General features: G+C 35.7%; 1 protein-coding gene across 2 annotated transcripts in view; it reads right to left on the reverse strand.

The window, feature by feature from the left end:
- The window catches only part of BAZ1A (bromodomain adjacent to zinc finger domain 1A), a 92253-nt gene that overhangs the window by 39951 nt on the left and 39285 nt on the right, over positions 1-13017 (reverse strand). For both annotated transcript variants that reach the window (XM_036842338.1, XM_036842337.1), the window contains exons 6-10: positions 8515-8602; positions 4453-4587; positions 3198-3297; positions 2243-2409; positions 219-314 (exon numbers count right to left, since the gene is read on the reverse strand). In XM_036842338.1, the coding sequence (XP_036698233.1) occupies positions 219-314; positions 2243-2409; positions 3198-3297; positions 4453-4587; positions 8515-8602 (586 nt within the window). The remainder of the gene's footprint in view (positions 1-218; positions 315-2242; positions 2410-3197; positions 3298-4452; positions 4588-8514; positions 8603-13017) is intronic.

Below are 13017 nucleotides of genomic sequence, written 5' to 3' on the forward strand. Positions count from 1 at the left end.
GTCTAGCAATCAAACTAAATGTATGCCTGGCCCCAGTGGTTACTGGACTACCAAGGTTAGCACAGATGACCAACTATTTCCACAGACTAAGAATCATTATCAAAGCTTGTTATAAAATACTAACAATGTTACTTTGGAACTCTAAATATAAGCATTTGCTTAACTGGCTACTTCCTCTGTTACACAGGTGTGTGAAACATCACAGAACAAGCTCATACCTTAAGATCATCACATTCCATATCTTCTCTAGGTTTACTCCACTGCTTTAAGTATTCCATATACTTTTTCTTTTCTTCACGCAATTTCTCTCTTTCCTAAAACAAAAGGTTAATAAAAATTCTTATAAGAAATTTATAAGGCAGCATCAGCATCACCTCAGAACTAGTAAGAAATACAATTACTTGAGCCCTACCTAGACTTATTGAACCATGAACTCCGGGGTTGGGACCCAGCAATTGATGTTTTAATAAGCACTTCTGGTGATTCTGATGCACATTAAAGTGTTAAAACCACTGATGAAAACAATGCCTGCCTGACAGAACTGCTACAAAGACGAAAAATGTTCAACACATAGCAGCTCCTGGATAAATATTAATTCAATCCAACCCTGTCTATAGCAGCTCTCCCTCTACTTTAAATCAATTAGATCTTAACTAAAGAGGTAAGAAGTTATTAGAGTACCTAAAATAAAACCTCCCCTTATATTTGTAATACATTTGTTTTCAAGATTCATTTAAACCTGACTAACTGCCTAGAGACACACAGAGGGGACAGTATACAATTGGTGAACTTTTCGCTCACTTGGTCTTTTGAAACCCTTCTTGTTTCTGGTATTTGAAACTGCAAGATAAATACTGACCCTAAAAAGTCTCTAATAAAGCAAAATGTAAACAAAATATTTTATTATAATTATTTCCAATAAATATATGTTAATGTATGTAATAATATATATGTTTAATATATGTTAATATTCTTTCTTTGAAATTTAGTAACACTGAAAGTAAACAGATATACACTTATCAAATTTAACATGAAACAACTAGATAGTTACAGAATTTATTAACTGTGCTTCCAGCGGTCTGCTGAAATAAACTCCCCCTCCCCCCCAAATAATTCTTGCAGGATGTAATGAGATGGGTATTTTCATTCACTGTTGCTAAGTGAATATACATAAGTACATCTGGCAAACAAATATCTATGTCCACGATGTATAGAAAGTTTTAAAAATGTTCTTACCCTTGACCTATTATTTCAGTTCTACAAATTTATCCAGACACAATCCAAAAAGAGGAAAGACTTTTGTTCATAAATTTGAACAAAGTATCATTATTTATGAGCAAAAATTTTTAAATGTTTACTTATATCTATTTGATTAACGATTATATGCAGTCACTAAAAATTCCACCTCACTTATTTAGTTTATTTAATACCATGATGGAATGTTTATAATGTTAAACAAAAAATATATATACAAAATTATAAATACTGGATCTTATTCTTTAAGGCCCAGAATAAAGACTAGAAATAAATTAATCAAAGCATTAATGCTATCTCTAAATGTTACCATTTAGATTACAAGTGGTTTTTTTTTTCTTGTTTTCTATTTTTTTCTGGAGTAAACATGTATCAGACACTCCCTACTCCCACCCAAGGGGCTATAAGAAATAATTCAAGAAACACATGCAATTTAAATGAGCACAATGTGTAACACCTAGGCTACTTGTGAATATCCCAGGAAACCAATGACAATGACTGACTTTAGAAGAAACCAGCTATAGAATTCTCTAAGGAATATCTACCCCTGAAGGTTATAATCAAAGATTTGCTGAAATACCTATTATCACAGATACCTTATTCTTTAAGGAGAATAAGAACACTGCACTAATTTTTATTAATCATGCATTTTATTGTACTTTTCTAACGATGTATTTTACTTTTGAAAGTTTTACATATATTGTCTTCCCTAAATATGGAAGTCTAAATAATGAAGAAAATCAACTTTAGAATTGTACTTTAGAAGAGGCTTTGAGGTGTAAAGGCATGCATATATGTTGAACCTTAAATCATTCATTAAATCTTCCAAAGCAAAAGGGAGATAAACCAGTACTGTTTATCAGTGCTCTATGCACAACTATAAATGTAAATGAAAGTGATAAAAGCATTTGAAAATTAACCATGAATTTAAATATATAAAGTACTATTAACTATCTGTGGAGGGCGTAACTAATATACTTGAGTATACCTTTTCTCTTTCTATTTTAAGCCTCTCTTTTTCTTCTTTCTTCTTCAGTCTCTCTTCTTCAACAATTTTCTTCAATTCTTCCTTCTTTTTCTCTTTATCTTCCTTTTCTTTTTTCTTTGCCTCTAGGGCATCTGCTTTTTCTCTTTTTAATTTAGCCTTTTCAAAAGCTGTGGAGAAGGTCAAACTTAGAAAAGTACACAGACAGAAAATAACACATTTTTTTAATGTAACAAAAGAATCCCTGAACTATCTTAAGGTTAAATCAAGAGAGACTCCCAGGGGTTGTAAATTACTGGAGGGAGTCAGCAAGTGATTAAAATGGGAAGAGCAAGTTGGCTGTGTTTAAGACAAACTACTGCCGTGGGACAAACATATACCTGCCTTTGAAAGCCCTGCTATTCAAAGTGTGGTCCTAAGACCAGCAGCAAGGTATCACCTTGTTGCAAATGCAGAATCTCTTCTCCCACCCAGGCCTACTAATTTAGAATCTTCATTTTAGTAAGATTTCTAAGATTCCTGTGTACAGTCACATTTGGGAAGCAATGTTTTGTAAGGCTGTAGGAATCAAACAAAAATGGACCAAAACAGTTTGAAAGCCCTAGAAACTTGCCAACTTGTGCTTAATCTAGCGTTAGGTCAGTTTAACAGGGGATATGTTATACCCTGAAATACTGTTTTAAGAGATAAACAGAGGTCTCATTTAGTAAAGAAATTAATTATAATCTGAGGGGAAAAACTATGTTTAAGAAAAACCAAAACAGAAATATGCCATTTTAGAAACACCCCCTGCCTGGGCACAGAGAAATATTCTTTCCTGTAACTAACAGTTTTTGGAGAGAAAAAAGGTGTTAAGAAGGCAGACAACAAATGAAGTTGAAGGAACTGGAGAACTAACATTTATTAAGCCTGTTCTGTTTGCCAAGATCTTTGGTATATCCTTTACATTAAAACTCACCCAGTGACTTCATTTCTTCTTGTTTCAAAAGTTTGTCTCTTTCTTTAGTAGCTCTGTTCCTATAACCTGCAACAGTCTGTTTATTAGCAATGCTGTCCTCCTAAAAAAAAAAAAACCAAAAACAAAAACCCAGAAAACTAAAGTTGTAGAACCACTAAAGTTGTAAACTAATCGTCTGCTTTGTTCTTACAGTAAAAATAAAAAACAAAAAATTCAATTATACTTTATACTAAGGTTTTATTCTAAAGTATAACTGAACATTTATTAACTCTAATCATAGTAACATACAGAATATGAGTTAATCCTATAGTTCTACAAATTAGTACAAAAACCTCCCAGGAAAAACAACCAGTAATATATAAGAGGAGCCTTAAAAATATGCATTAGCGGGCTTCCCTGGTGGCGCAGTGGTTGAGAATCTGCCTGCTAATGCAGGGGACACGGGTTCGAGCCCTGGTCTGGGAAGATCCCACATGCCACGGAGCGGCTGGGCCCGTGAGCCACAACTACTGAGCCTGCGCGTCTGGAGCCTGTGCCCCGCAACGGGAGGGGCCGCGATAGTGAAAGGCCCGCGCACCGCGATGAAGAGCGGTCCCCGCACCGCGATGAAGAGTGGCCCCCACTTGCCGCAACTAGAGAAAGCCCTCGCACGAACCGAAGACCCAGCACAACCAAAAATAAATAAATAAATAAAAATAAAAGTAGCTAAAAGGAGGAGGAAATTATAAAAAAAAAAAAAAAAAAATATGCATTAGAAAAACAAACAAACAAAAATCTTCCAGGGTCCTTTATAAACTAGATGGTGTAGACGTCAAATAAGAAAGAGACAGAGAAAAGACATGTCAGAGACATTTTTGTAGCCAATATTAAACATGTCAAAAGTTTATTTTTACTTTATTTCTTGGGAGATTAAGGTCTCTAGCCTGCTTAATTGTGATACCATTATCTCGTATCTTTTAAATGATCTTTACATTTCAATTCCATAACTTATTCCCTGTATTAGTGATTGCTTATAGGCTTGCTTCCACTTCAGTATAAAATCCCTGTGGCATGAGAATCATGTCTAATTCACACTTGAAACTTCTACAAGCCTCATTGCTAAGCAGTTATTAACATACAGTACCCACCTTTTTTGTGTGTGAAGGAATGTGTTCCTTCTTACAGGCTACAGAGGTGAAGGGAGCCAAATCCCACTCTTAATTTTGGTTAGTTTTATTAAGAACTACAATGTAGTTTTTATCTATTCTCTACTTACCTGACTAACAGATACTCGTTTGGGAGGTCTCCCTCTTCTTCTGTTAGCCAGACTGAAGATAAATGTGGGTGGATCATCAGGGAAAAAATAAGAAAAATCTTGTTCTGCTATTTTATATGTTGAAAGAGATGATGCCTTCATTAAAAAAAGACACAGGGTACAATAATAACACATTAGTAAACCATATACAGATAAGCGCTAACATGTCATATGATTACTGTTAAAGACCAAGTCAAAACCATTAGAATTTTATGTGTATTATGCAGTAACATATATTTTATTTCTTGATCCTTTTAAAAACTATATAATTAATCAGATTTACCATAAAGAAAACAACAATTCAAAGGATTGCTTCACCATAAAGTACTCAAGAATGCTTCAACAGTTTCCTGAATTCTAAAACTATCTCAAAATTACATTTATACAATAATCTTTTTTGTTTGCTTTTGACTAATTTTGTATGAGATTTTCTATGTAAATAAATAATCCATATATTTAATATTAAAAAATCCACTGTATTAAACCAATACATTCTTAGCCATTTCTAACTGCTGAACATTTAGATTCCCCCCACCCAGTTTGGAGTGATAACTTAGATACTTTATGTATCAAATTTTAAAGTTGGTCTGGATAAAAGCAGAAATATTGATCAATTCCTATGAAGTTTCAACTCAAAATTTAAGTTCGGAGAAGTCAACCTCATCTTTACCATGAGTGGTGTGGTTCTAGGATAATTTGCTAAAATCAAGAGTTTCTCTCCTTCTACTTCATATTCGGAACTTGTTCACCTTTCATCTATGTCCAACTCTAAACTTCTTCTTTTTAAAAAATATTTATTTATTTAATTGGCTGCATCAGGTCTTAGGTGTGGCACGCGGGATCTTCGGTGCGGCATACGGGATCTTTAGTTGCGGTGCGCAGGCTCCAGAGCGCGGGCTCTCTAGTTGTGGCGTGTGGGCTCTAGGGTGCACAGGCTTAGTTGCCCCGTGGCATGTGGGATCTTAGTTCCCCGACCAGGGATCGAACCCGCATCCCCTGCATTGGAAGGCGGATTCTTTTTTAAAATAAATAAATAAATTTATGTATTTATTTATTTATTTTTGGCTGCATTGGGTCTTCGTTGCTGCACGCGGGCTTTCTCTAGTTGCGGCAAGTGGGGGCTACTCTTCATTGCGGTGCATGGGCTTCTCATTGCGGTGGCCTCTCTTGCTGCAGAGCACCGGCTCTAGGCGCGCGGGCTTCATTAGTTGTGGTGCACGGGCTTAGTTGCTCCGTGGCATGTAGGATCTTCCCGGACCAGGGCTCAAACCCATGTCCCCTGAATTGGCAGGCGGATTCTTAACCACTGCACCACCAGGGAAGTAGAAGGTGGATTCTTAACCACTGGACAACCAGGGAAGTCCCTAAACTTCTTAATTTTGATTAAGCAATTCTGAAGATTACTTTTGGTCTAACGGCCAAGATCATCATTCTTTCCTTCTCTCCAAAAAAAAAAATGCCATTTACAGAAATACAGAAAATGTGATGATACAAAATTTTAAGTTATTAACAAAATAGGAATGCTTCTACTTGGAATTCAATTTTCTATATAATATTTTTACTTTTGGTAGAACATAGCTTTTAACACCTAAAAGTCAATCAGTTCTGGCCATCAGAGTAAATCTAGAGTCCATTAAGATTTTACATTAAAGTAAATTCCATTAAGATGGCTGTCTACTATCCCACTTAAATAACCTGTGAATGTAGAGAACTGCCCTTTAAGTATGAATGGGTGGTTTCTTCTCAAATACATACCCAAAAAAGGTCAAAATAGGTTTTAATATATTAATTGCCAAGGTGTCCTCATTCACACACACAACACACACAATAAACAAAAATACCACATCTTTGTGTTCTTGCAGGTACTCGTAACAACAGTCTACACTCACACACAGGGTATCAAACTTTGTTGTTGTTGTTATTTATTTATTTATTTGGCTGCGTCGGGTCTTAGTTGTGGCATGCAGAATCTTTCATTGCAGTGCACAGGCTCTCTAGTTGTGGCTCGCGGACTCCAGAGCACACAGGCTCAGGAGTTGTGGCACACAGGCTTAAGTTGCCCTGCGGCATGTGGGATCTTAGTTCCCCGACCAGGGATAGCACCCGCGTCCCCTGCATTGGAAGACGGATTCTTTACCACTGGACCACCAAGGAAGTCCCCAAACTTTGTTGTTTTCAGGGTGTGTGTGCATGTGTGCAAGTACACTAGAATATCCACTAACCGTCTTTCATTATACTCTAAGAGAAAAATGTTTACTGTCACCTTAACTTTCAATATTTATTAAGTAAAGTTGAATTTCTTTTCATGCTTACTGACTTTGTTTTCCTTGGTGAATAACTGCTGATGTCCTTCGACATTTTTTCCCTAATTAGGTTGTTTTTGTTCACTGATGTGTAAGAGATCTTAGAAAGTTAGGTGAATTAGCCAACTGGCTATTTATGATACACATATGCAACTATTCACATATTCACTGACTGCCTGTCAAGTGTCAGGCACTGTTCTAGCCACTTATCACAAGTATCTAAATCAACTTCTTGCAAGCATCATTCTACATGGCTACCTGTTCAATACTATATAGACAGAATGCTTAAATTATGTTCTCTTATCAAAGACAAATATTTTAGAAATTTTTCTTTCAGATGATTCTACCTTATGTGTTTTCAAGTTTTAATACTTCATCCACTGTGAATTTTGATCATGTCTGTCTATTTTTCTAATGGGGTGTTTATGTTTTATAATTGATTTGAGCTCCTCACTGTATTCACTGAAAGTATTTTTCCTCCAGCACTTGCCCTTGAAATATATTCATGACATTTTTAAACCTACGTAAGTTTATACTGTCAAATCAATCTCATCTTTGGTACTTCTTTTCTATTGCTCCTTCTAAGTACTTCAGCATAAATGACATTAAGAGTTATCTCATGTCTTTTTTTTTTTGAGTTAGACCCAACTTTATTTTTTCAAATAGTTAACCAAGGGTCCCAGTTCTATTTATTAAATAATCTATCTTGGTCTCTAGATTTGAAATGCTACTTTTCACATAGAGTAAATACATCTATTCTTTTACTTCATATCTTTTCTTTTGATGTAACATTTACGTTAACCAAGGGTCCCAGTTCTATTTATTAAATAATCTATCTTGGTCTCTAGATTTGAAATGCTACTTTTCACATAGAGTAAATACATCTATTCTTTTACTTCATATCTTTTCTTTTGATGTAACATTTACATATGATGAAATGCACAAATCTTAAGCATACAGTAGCTGATTTTTGACACATGCATACATCTCTCTAACCCATTCTTTTGCTTTTTTACTTAATGTCTCTCTCCCAGTATGAGTTAAATATTTCTCATTTAAAAAAATCAGTTTTAGTCTCACCATTTAACTTTTTACTTAGTATACAATGTGAGGTATCTAAACTTGATTTTTTCTCTCTGAATGGTTATGAATAAAATATAATCTATCTGCTTAGTATTGGTCTCTGAGATTCTTTTTATTATATATATATTGTTTTCCTAACTAGTAGGATCTATTTTAGCATTGTTCTTTGACTCTGTTTTTGTGAGCCAGTACTACACTATTAGAAAGCACTAGTTGCCCTACACGCATAACTTTTTTTTTTTTTTCAGCCGCGTGGCTTGCGGGATCTTAGTTCCCCAACCGGGGATTGAACCCACACTCCCTGCAGTGGAAAGGTGGAGTCCTACCCACTGGACCACCAGGGAATTCTCCCCATAACTTTTCTTTCTCCAAGTTTTCCCTCTATTCTCATCTGTCTTGGTTGATCTTTTTTATACACGGAAAAAAGTAGAAGTACCTGACCCACTTAGCTATTCTAGCAATTGCAAAAAACAGTATTTAATCCAATGAAAATTACTAAAACTGGCTCCAGATAAAAAGAGAGCTATTTTCAACCAAATTTGGAGTAACATTTCTGCAATGTTACAACTTTATAACACCGCTCATTTTTCTCTTTTTTCCCCTTCTTTCCAACAAATAATATCACTGTTCTGATTACCTTAATTTTAATGACTCCATCTTGTGGTTCACAGTGTTGCTTCAGAAAAAGCTTTAGTTTATCACGAGAAAATAGGTGTTTTCTCCGGCTACAAGGGGAAAAGGAGGAGAAAGAAGAAAGTGTTAGTATCAAAGAATTCAATCTGAACTCCATCATCTCTTTTGAATGCATAACCTCAATTTCAAGCCTAGGAAAAGAAGAAAATTTCATTTTCCGATAGTAGTTATGTAGAAGTTACGAGAAACTTCATATAGAAGTATTTATGTAGAATGTTATAAAATCAGCTTGAGTGGATCTACCATGAAAGTCCATTACAAAAACAGCATATGGGGCTTCCCTGGTGGCGCAGTGGTTGAGAATCTGCCTGCCAATGCAGGGGACACGGGTTCGAGCTCTGGTCTGGGAAGATCCCACATGCCGCGGAGCAACTGGGCCCGTGAGCCACAACTACTGAGCAACTACTGAGCCTGCGCGTCTGCAGCCTGTGCTCCGCAATGAGAGGCCGCAACAGTGAGAGGCCCGCGCACCGTGCTGAAGAGTGGCCCCCGCTCGCCGCAACTAGAGAAAGCCCTCGCACAGAAACGAAGACCCAACACAGCCAAAAATAAATAAATTAATTAATAAATTAAAAACAACAACAACAACAACAAAACTTTCCTTCCCCCACTCCCCGCCACAGCACTTTGACCTTTAAAAAAGAAAAAAAAAACAGTATATGCATTTGTTGCTTAGGAACCACTCAGAAATCAAATAAACCTCAAGGAAAATATACCACACAGAGTAAACCAAATTTTATAAAACTAGATGATCATTCCTACAAGTATCACCATTAAAATTCTTAACATAATAAAAATTCGTAGATTACCATATATTATCACATAATACTATGTAAATCAACATTCTAAAGGATATTGTGAATAGAACTGAACATGGGTTTTTATCAAATTCTAAAATATTTTGTATTTAAACATCATATGGCAGCCAACAAATTCATGGGATTAAAATTAAAGAGAGTTAGAGTTATTATGATTCTAAAAATACACCTTTTCATTTTCCCTTGCTCCCAAATTAAAAAACAGAACCACCACCATACACAGAGCAGAACAAAAAAATAACACACAAGTATTTCTGGAAAGGTTCTGGAAAGAAAGCAAATGTTTCAACTGAATTTAAAGTATTCCTTTCAAGAAAAAGCCAGGTTAAAAGCTTCTATGAGTAAACAAACAATATAGGCGTTTTTAAGTAGTAGCCCTCCCCCAAATATATATTCTTTTCCTAAACTACAGGAAGGACTATACGAATAAAAGGATCTGAAAAAGGATCCCAGCACCATACAGTAGCTGAGAAGGTAATTATCTTTTGACTATTGACTAAATATACTAGTCCTCAAGAAATGTATTGTCCTACCTGGCACATATTAGCCATATATATATATTTTTTAAAGACTTTTTTGATGTGGACAGTTTTTAAAGTCTTTACTGAATTTGTTACTATATTGCTTCTGTTTTATATTTTTGGTTTTTTTGGCCAAGAGGCTTGTGGGATCTTAGCTCCTGGACCAGGGATTGAACCCGCACCCCCTGCATTGGAAGGTGAAGTTTTAACCGCTGGACCACCAGGGAAAGTCTCTTGTTTTGTTTTTTTTGTTTTTTTTAAATAAATGAAATTAAAATTAAAACTTCAGTTCCTCACTATTACTAGCCACATTTCCACCATACTGGACACCACACATATAACCTTTCTATCATTGCATAAAGTGCTACTTGTCAGAGCTACTCTATCATATCAAGTCTTCCTTACAGGAATATTAACATTTCTTTATTATAGGAACAGTATTATCTTTTTTTTTTTTTTGGCATCCATAACTCAAATACTTCCTCTTTTCCATATTATGTGAAGCATATTCCAGACACCGTATTATTTCATCTGTAAGTTTTTCAGTATGTATCTTTAAAAGAGAGTAGCTCTTTAAAAAATATAACCACCAAAGCATTATGTAAAATATTATAAATTAGTAACAATAATTCCTTAATATCATCAAATGTCCTTTCAGTGTTCAGATTTAGTTGTTTTGCTTCGTTTGTACAGTTAGTATATTTGAATCAAGATCCATATAAGGTCTGCATATTATGATGGGTTGATCTGTCTCTGAAGGTTCCCCTCTACCTCTTTTTTTTTTTTTAACGTTTTTATTGGAGTATAATTGCTTTACAATGGTGTGTTAGTTTCTGCTTTATAACAAAGTGAATCAGTTACACATATACATATATCCCCATATCTCTTCCCTCTTGTGTCTCCCTCCCTCCCACCCTCCTCACCCCACCCTTCTAGCTGGTCACAAAGCACCGAGCTGATCTCCCTGTGCTATGCGACTGCTTCCCACTAGCTATCTATTTTACATCTGGTAGTGTATATATGTCCATGCCACTCTCTCACTTTGTCACAGCTTACCCTTCCTCCTCACCGTGTCCTCAAGTCCATTCTCTAGTAGGTCTGCATCTTTATTCCTGTCTTGCCCCTAGGTTCTTCATGACCATTTTTTTTTCTTTTAGATTCCATATATATGTGTTAGCATACGGTATTTGTTTTTCTCTATCTGACTTACTTCACTCCGTATGACAGACTCTAGGTCCATCCACCTCACTACAAATAACTCAATTTCGCTTCTTTTTATGGTGGAGTAATATTCCATTGTATATATGTGCCACATCTTCTTTATCCATTCATCTGTCGATGGACACTTAGGTTGCTTCCATGTCCTGGCTATTGTAAATAGAGCTGCAATGAACATTGTGGTACATGACTCTTTTTGAATTATGGTTTTCTCAGGGTATATGCCCAGTAGTGGGATTGCTGGGTCGTATGGTAGTTCTATTTTTAGTTTTTTAAGGAACCTCCATACTGTTCTCCATAGTGGCTGTATCAATTTACATTCCCACCAACAGTGCAAGAGGGTTCCCTTTTCTCCACACCCTCTCCAGCATTTATTATTTGTAGATTTTTGGTTATGGCCATTCTGACCAGTGTGAGATGATACTGCATTGTAGTTTTGACTTGCATTTCTCTAATGATTAATGATGTTGAGCATTCTTTCATGTGTTTGTTGGCAATCTGTACATCTTCTTTGGAGAAATGTCTATTTAGGTCTTCTGCCCGTTTTTGGATTGGGTTGTTTGTTTTTTTGATATTGAGCTGCATGAGCTGCTTGTAAATTTTGGAGATTAATCCTTTGTCAGTTGCTTCATTTGAAAATATTTTCTCCCATTCTGAGGGTTGTCTTTTCGTCTTGTTTATGGTTTCCTTTGCTGTGCAAAAGCTTTTAAGTTTCATTAGGTCCCATTTGTTTATTTTTGTTTTTACTTCCATTTTTCCAGGAGGTGGGTCAAAAAGGGTCTTGCTGTGATTTATGTCATAGAGTGTTCTGCCTATGTTTTCCTCCAAGGGTTTGATAGTGTCTGGCCTTACATTTAGGTCTTTAATCCATTTTGAGTTTATTTTTGTGTATGGTGTTAGGGAGTGTTCTAATTTCATTCTTTTACATGTAGCTGTCCAGTTTTCCCAGCACCACTTATTGAAGAGGCTGTCTTTTCTCCATTGTATATTCTTGCTTCCTTTGTCAAAAATAAGGTGACCATATGTGCATGGGTTTATCTCTGGGTTTTCTATCCTGTTCCATTGATCTGTATTTCTGTTTTTGTGCCAGTACCATACTCTCTTGATTACTGTAGCTTTGTGGTTTAGTCTGAAGTCCGGGAGCCTGATTCCTCCAGCTCCGTTTTTCTTTCTCAAGATTGCTTTGGCTGTTCGGGGTCTTTTGTGTTTCCATACAAATCGTGAAATTTTTTGTTCTAGTTCTGTGACAAATGTCAGTGGTAGTTTGATAGGGATTGCATTGAATCTGTAGATTGCTTTGGGTGGTATAGTCATTTTCACAATGTTGATTCTTCCAATCCAAGAGCATGGTATATTTCTCCATCTATTTGTATCATCTTTAATTTCTTTCATCAGTGTCTTATAATTTTCTGCATATAGGTCTTTTGTCTCCTTAGGTAGGTTTATTCCTAGGTATTTTATTCTTTTTTTTTTGCAATGGTAAATGGGAGTGTTTCCTTAATTTCTCTTTCAGATTTTTCATCATTAGTGTGTAGGAATGCAAGAGATTTCTTTGCATGAATTTTGTATCCTGCTACTTTACTAAATTCATTGATTAGCTCTAGTAGTTTTCTGGTAGCATCTTCAGGATTCTCTATGTATAGTATCATGTCATCTGCAAACAGTGACAGCTTTACTTCTTCTTTTCCGATTTGGATTCCTTTTATTTCTTTTTCTTCTCTGACTGCTGCGGCTAAAACTTCCAAAACTATGTTGAATAATAGTGGTGAGAGTGGGCAACCTTGTCTCGTTCCTGATCTTAGTGGAAATGGTTTCAGTTTTTCACCATTGAGGATGATGTTGGCTGTGGGTTTGTCATATATGGCCTTTATTATGTTGTGGTAAGTTCCC

Source organism: Balaenoptera musculus, chromosome 2, assembly GCF_009873245.2.
Source record: "Balaenoptera musculus isolate JJ_BM4_2016_0621 chromosome 2, mBalMus1.pri.v3, whole genome shotgun sequence".
In the NCBI taxonomy this organism is placed as follows: domain Eukaryota; kingdom Metazoa; phylum Chordata; class Mammalia; order Artiodactyla; family Balaenopteridae; genus Balaenoptera; species Balaenoptera musculus.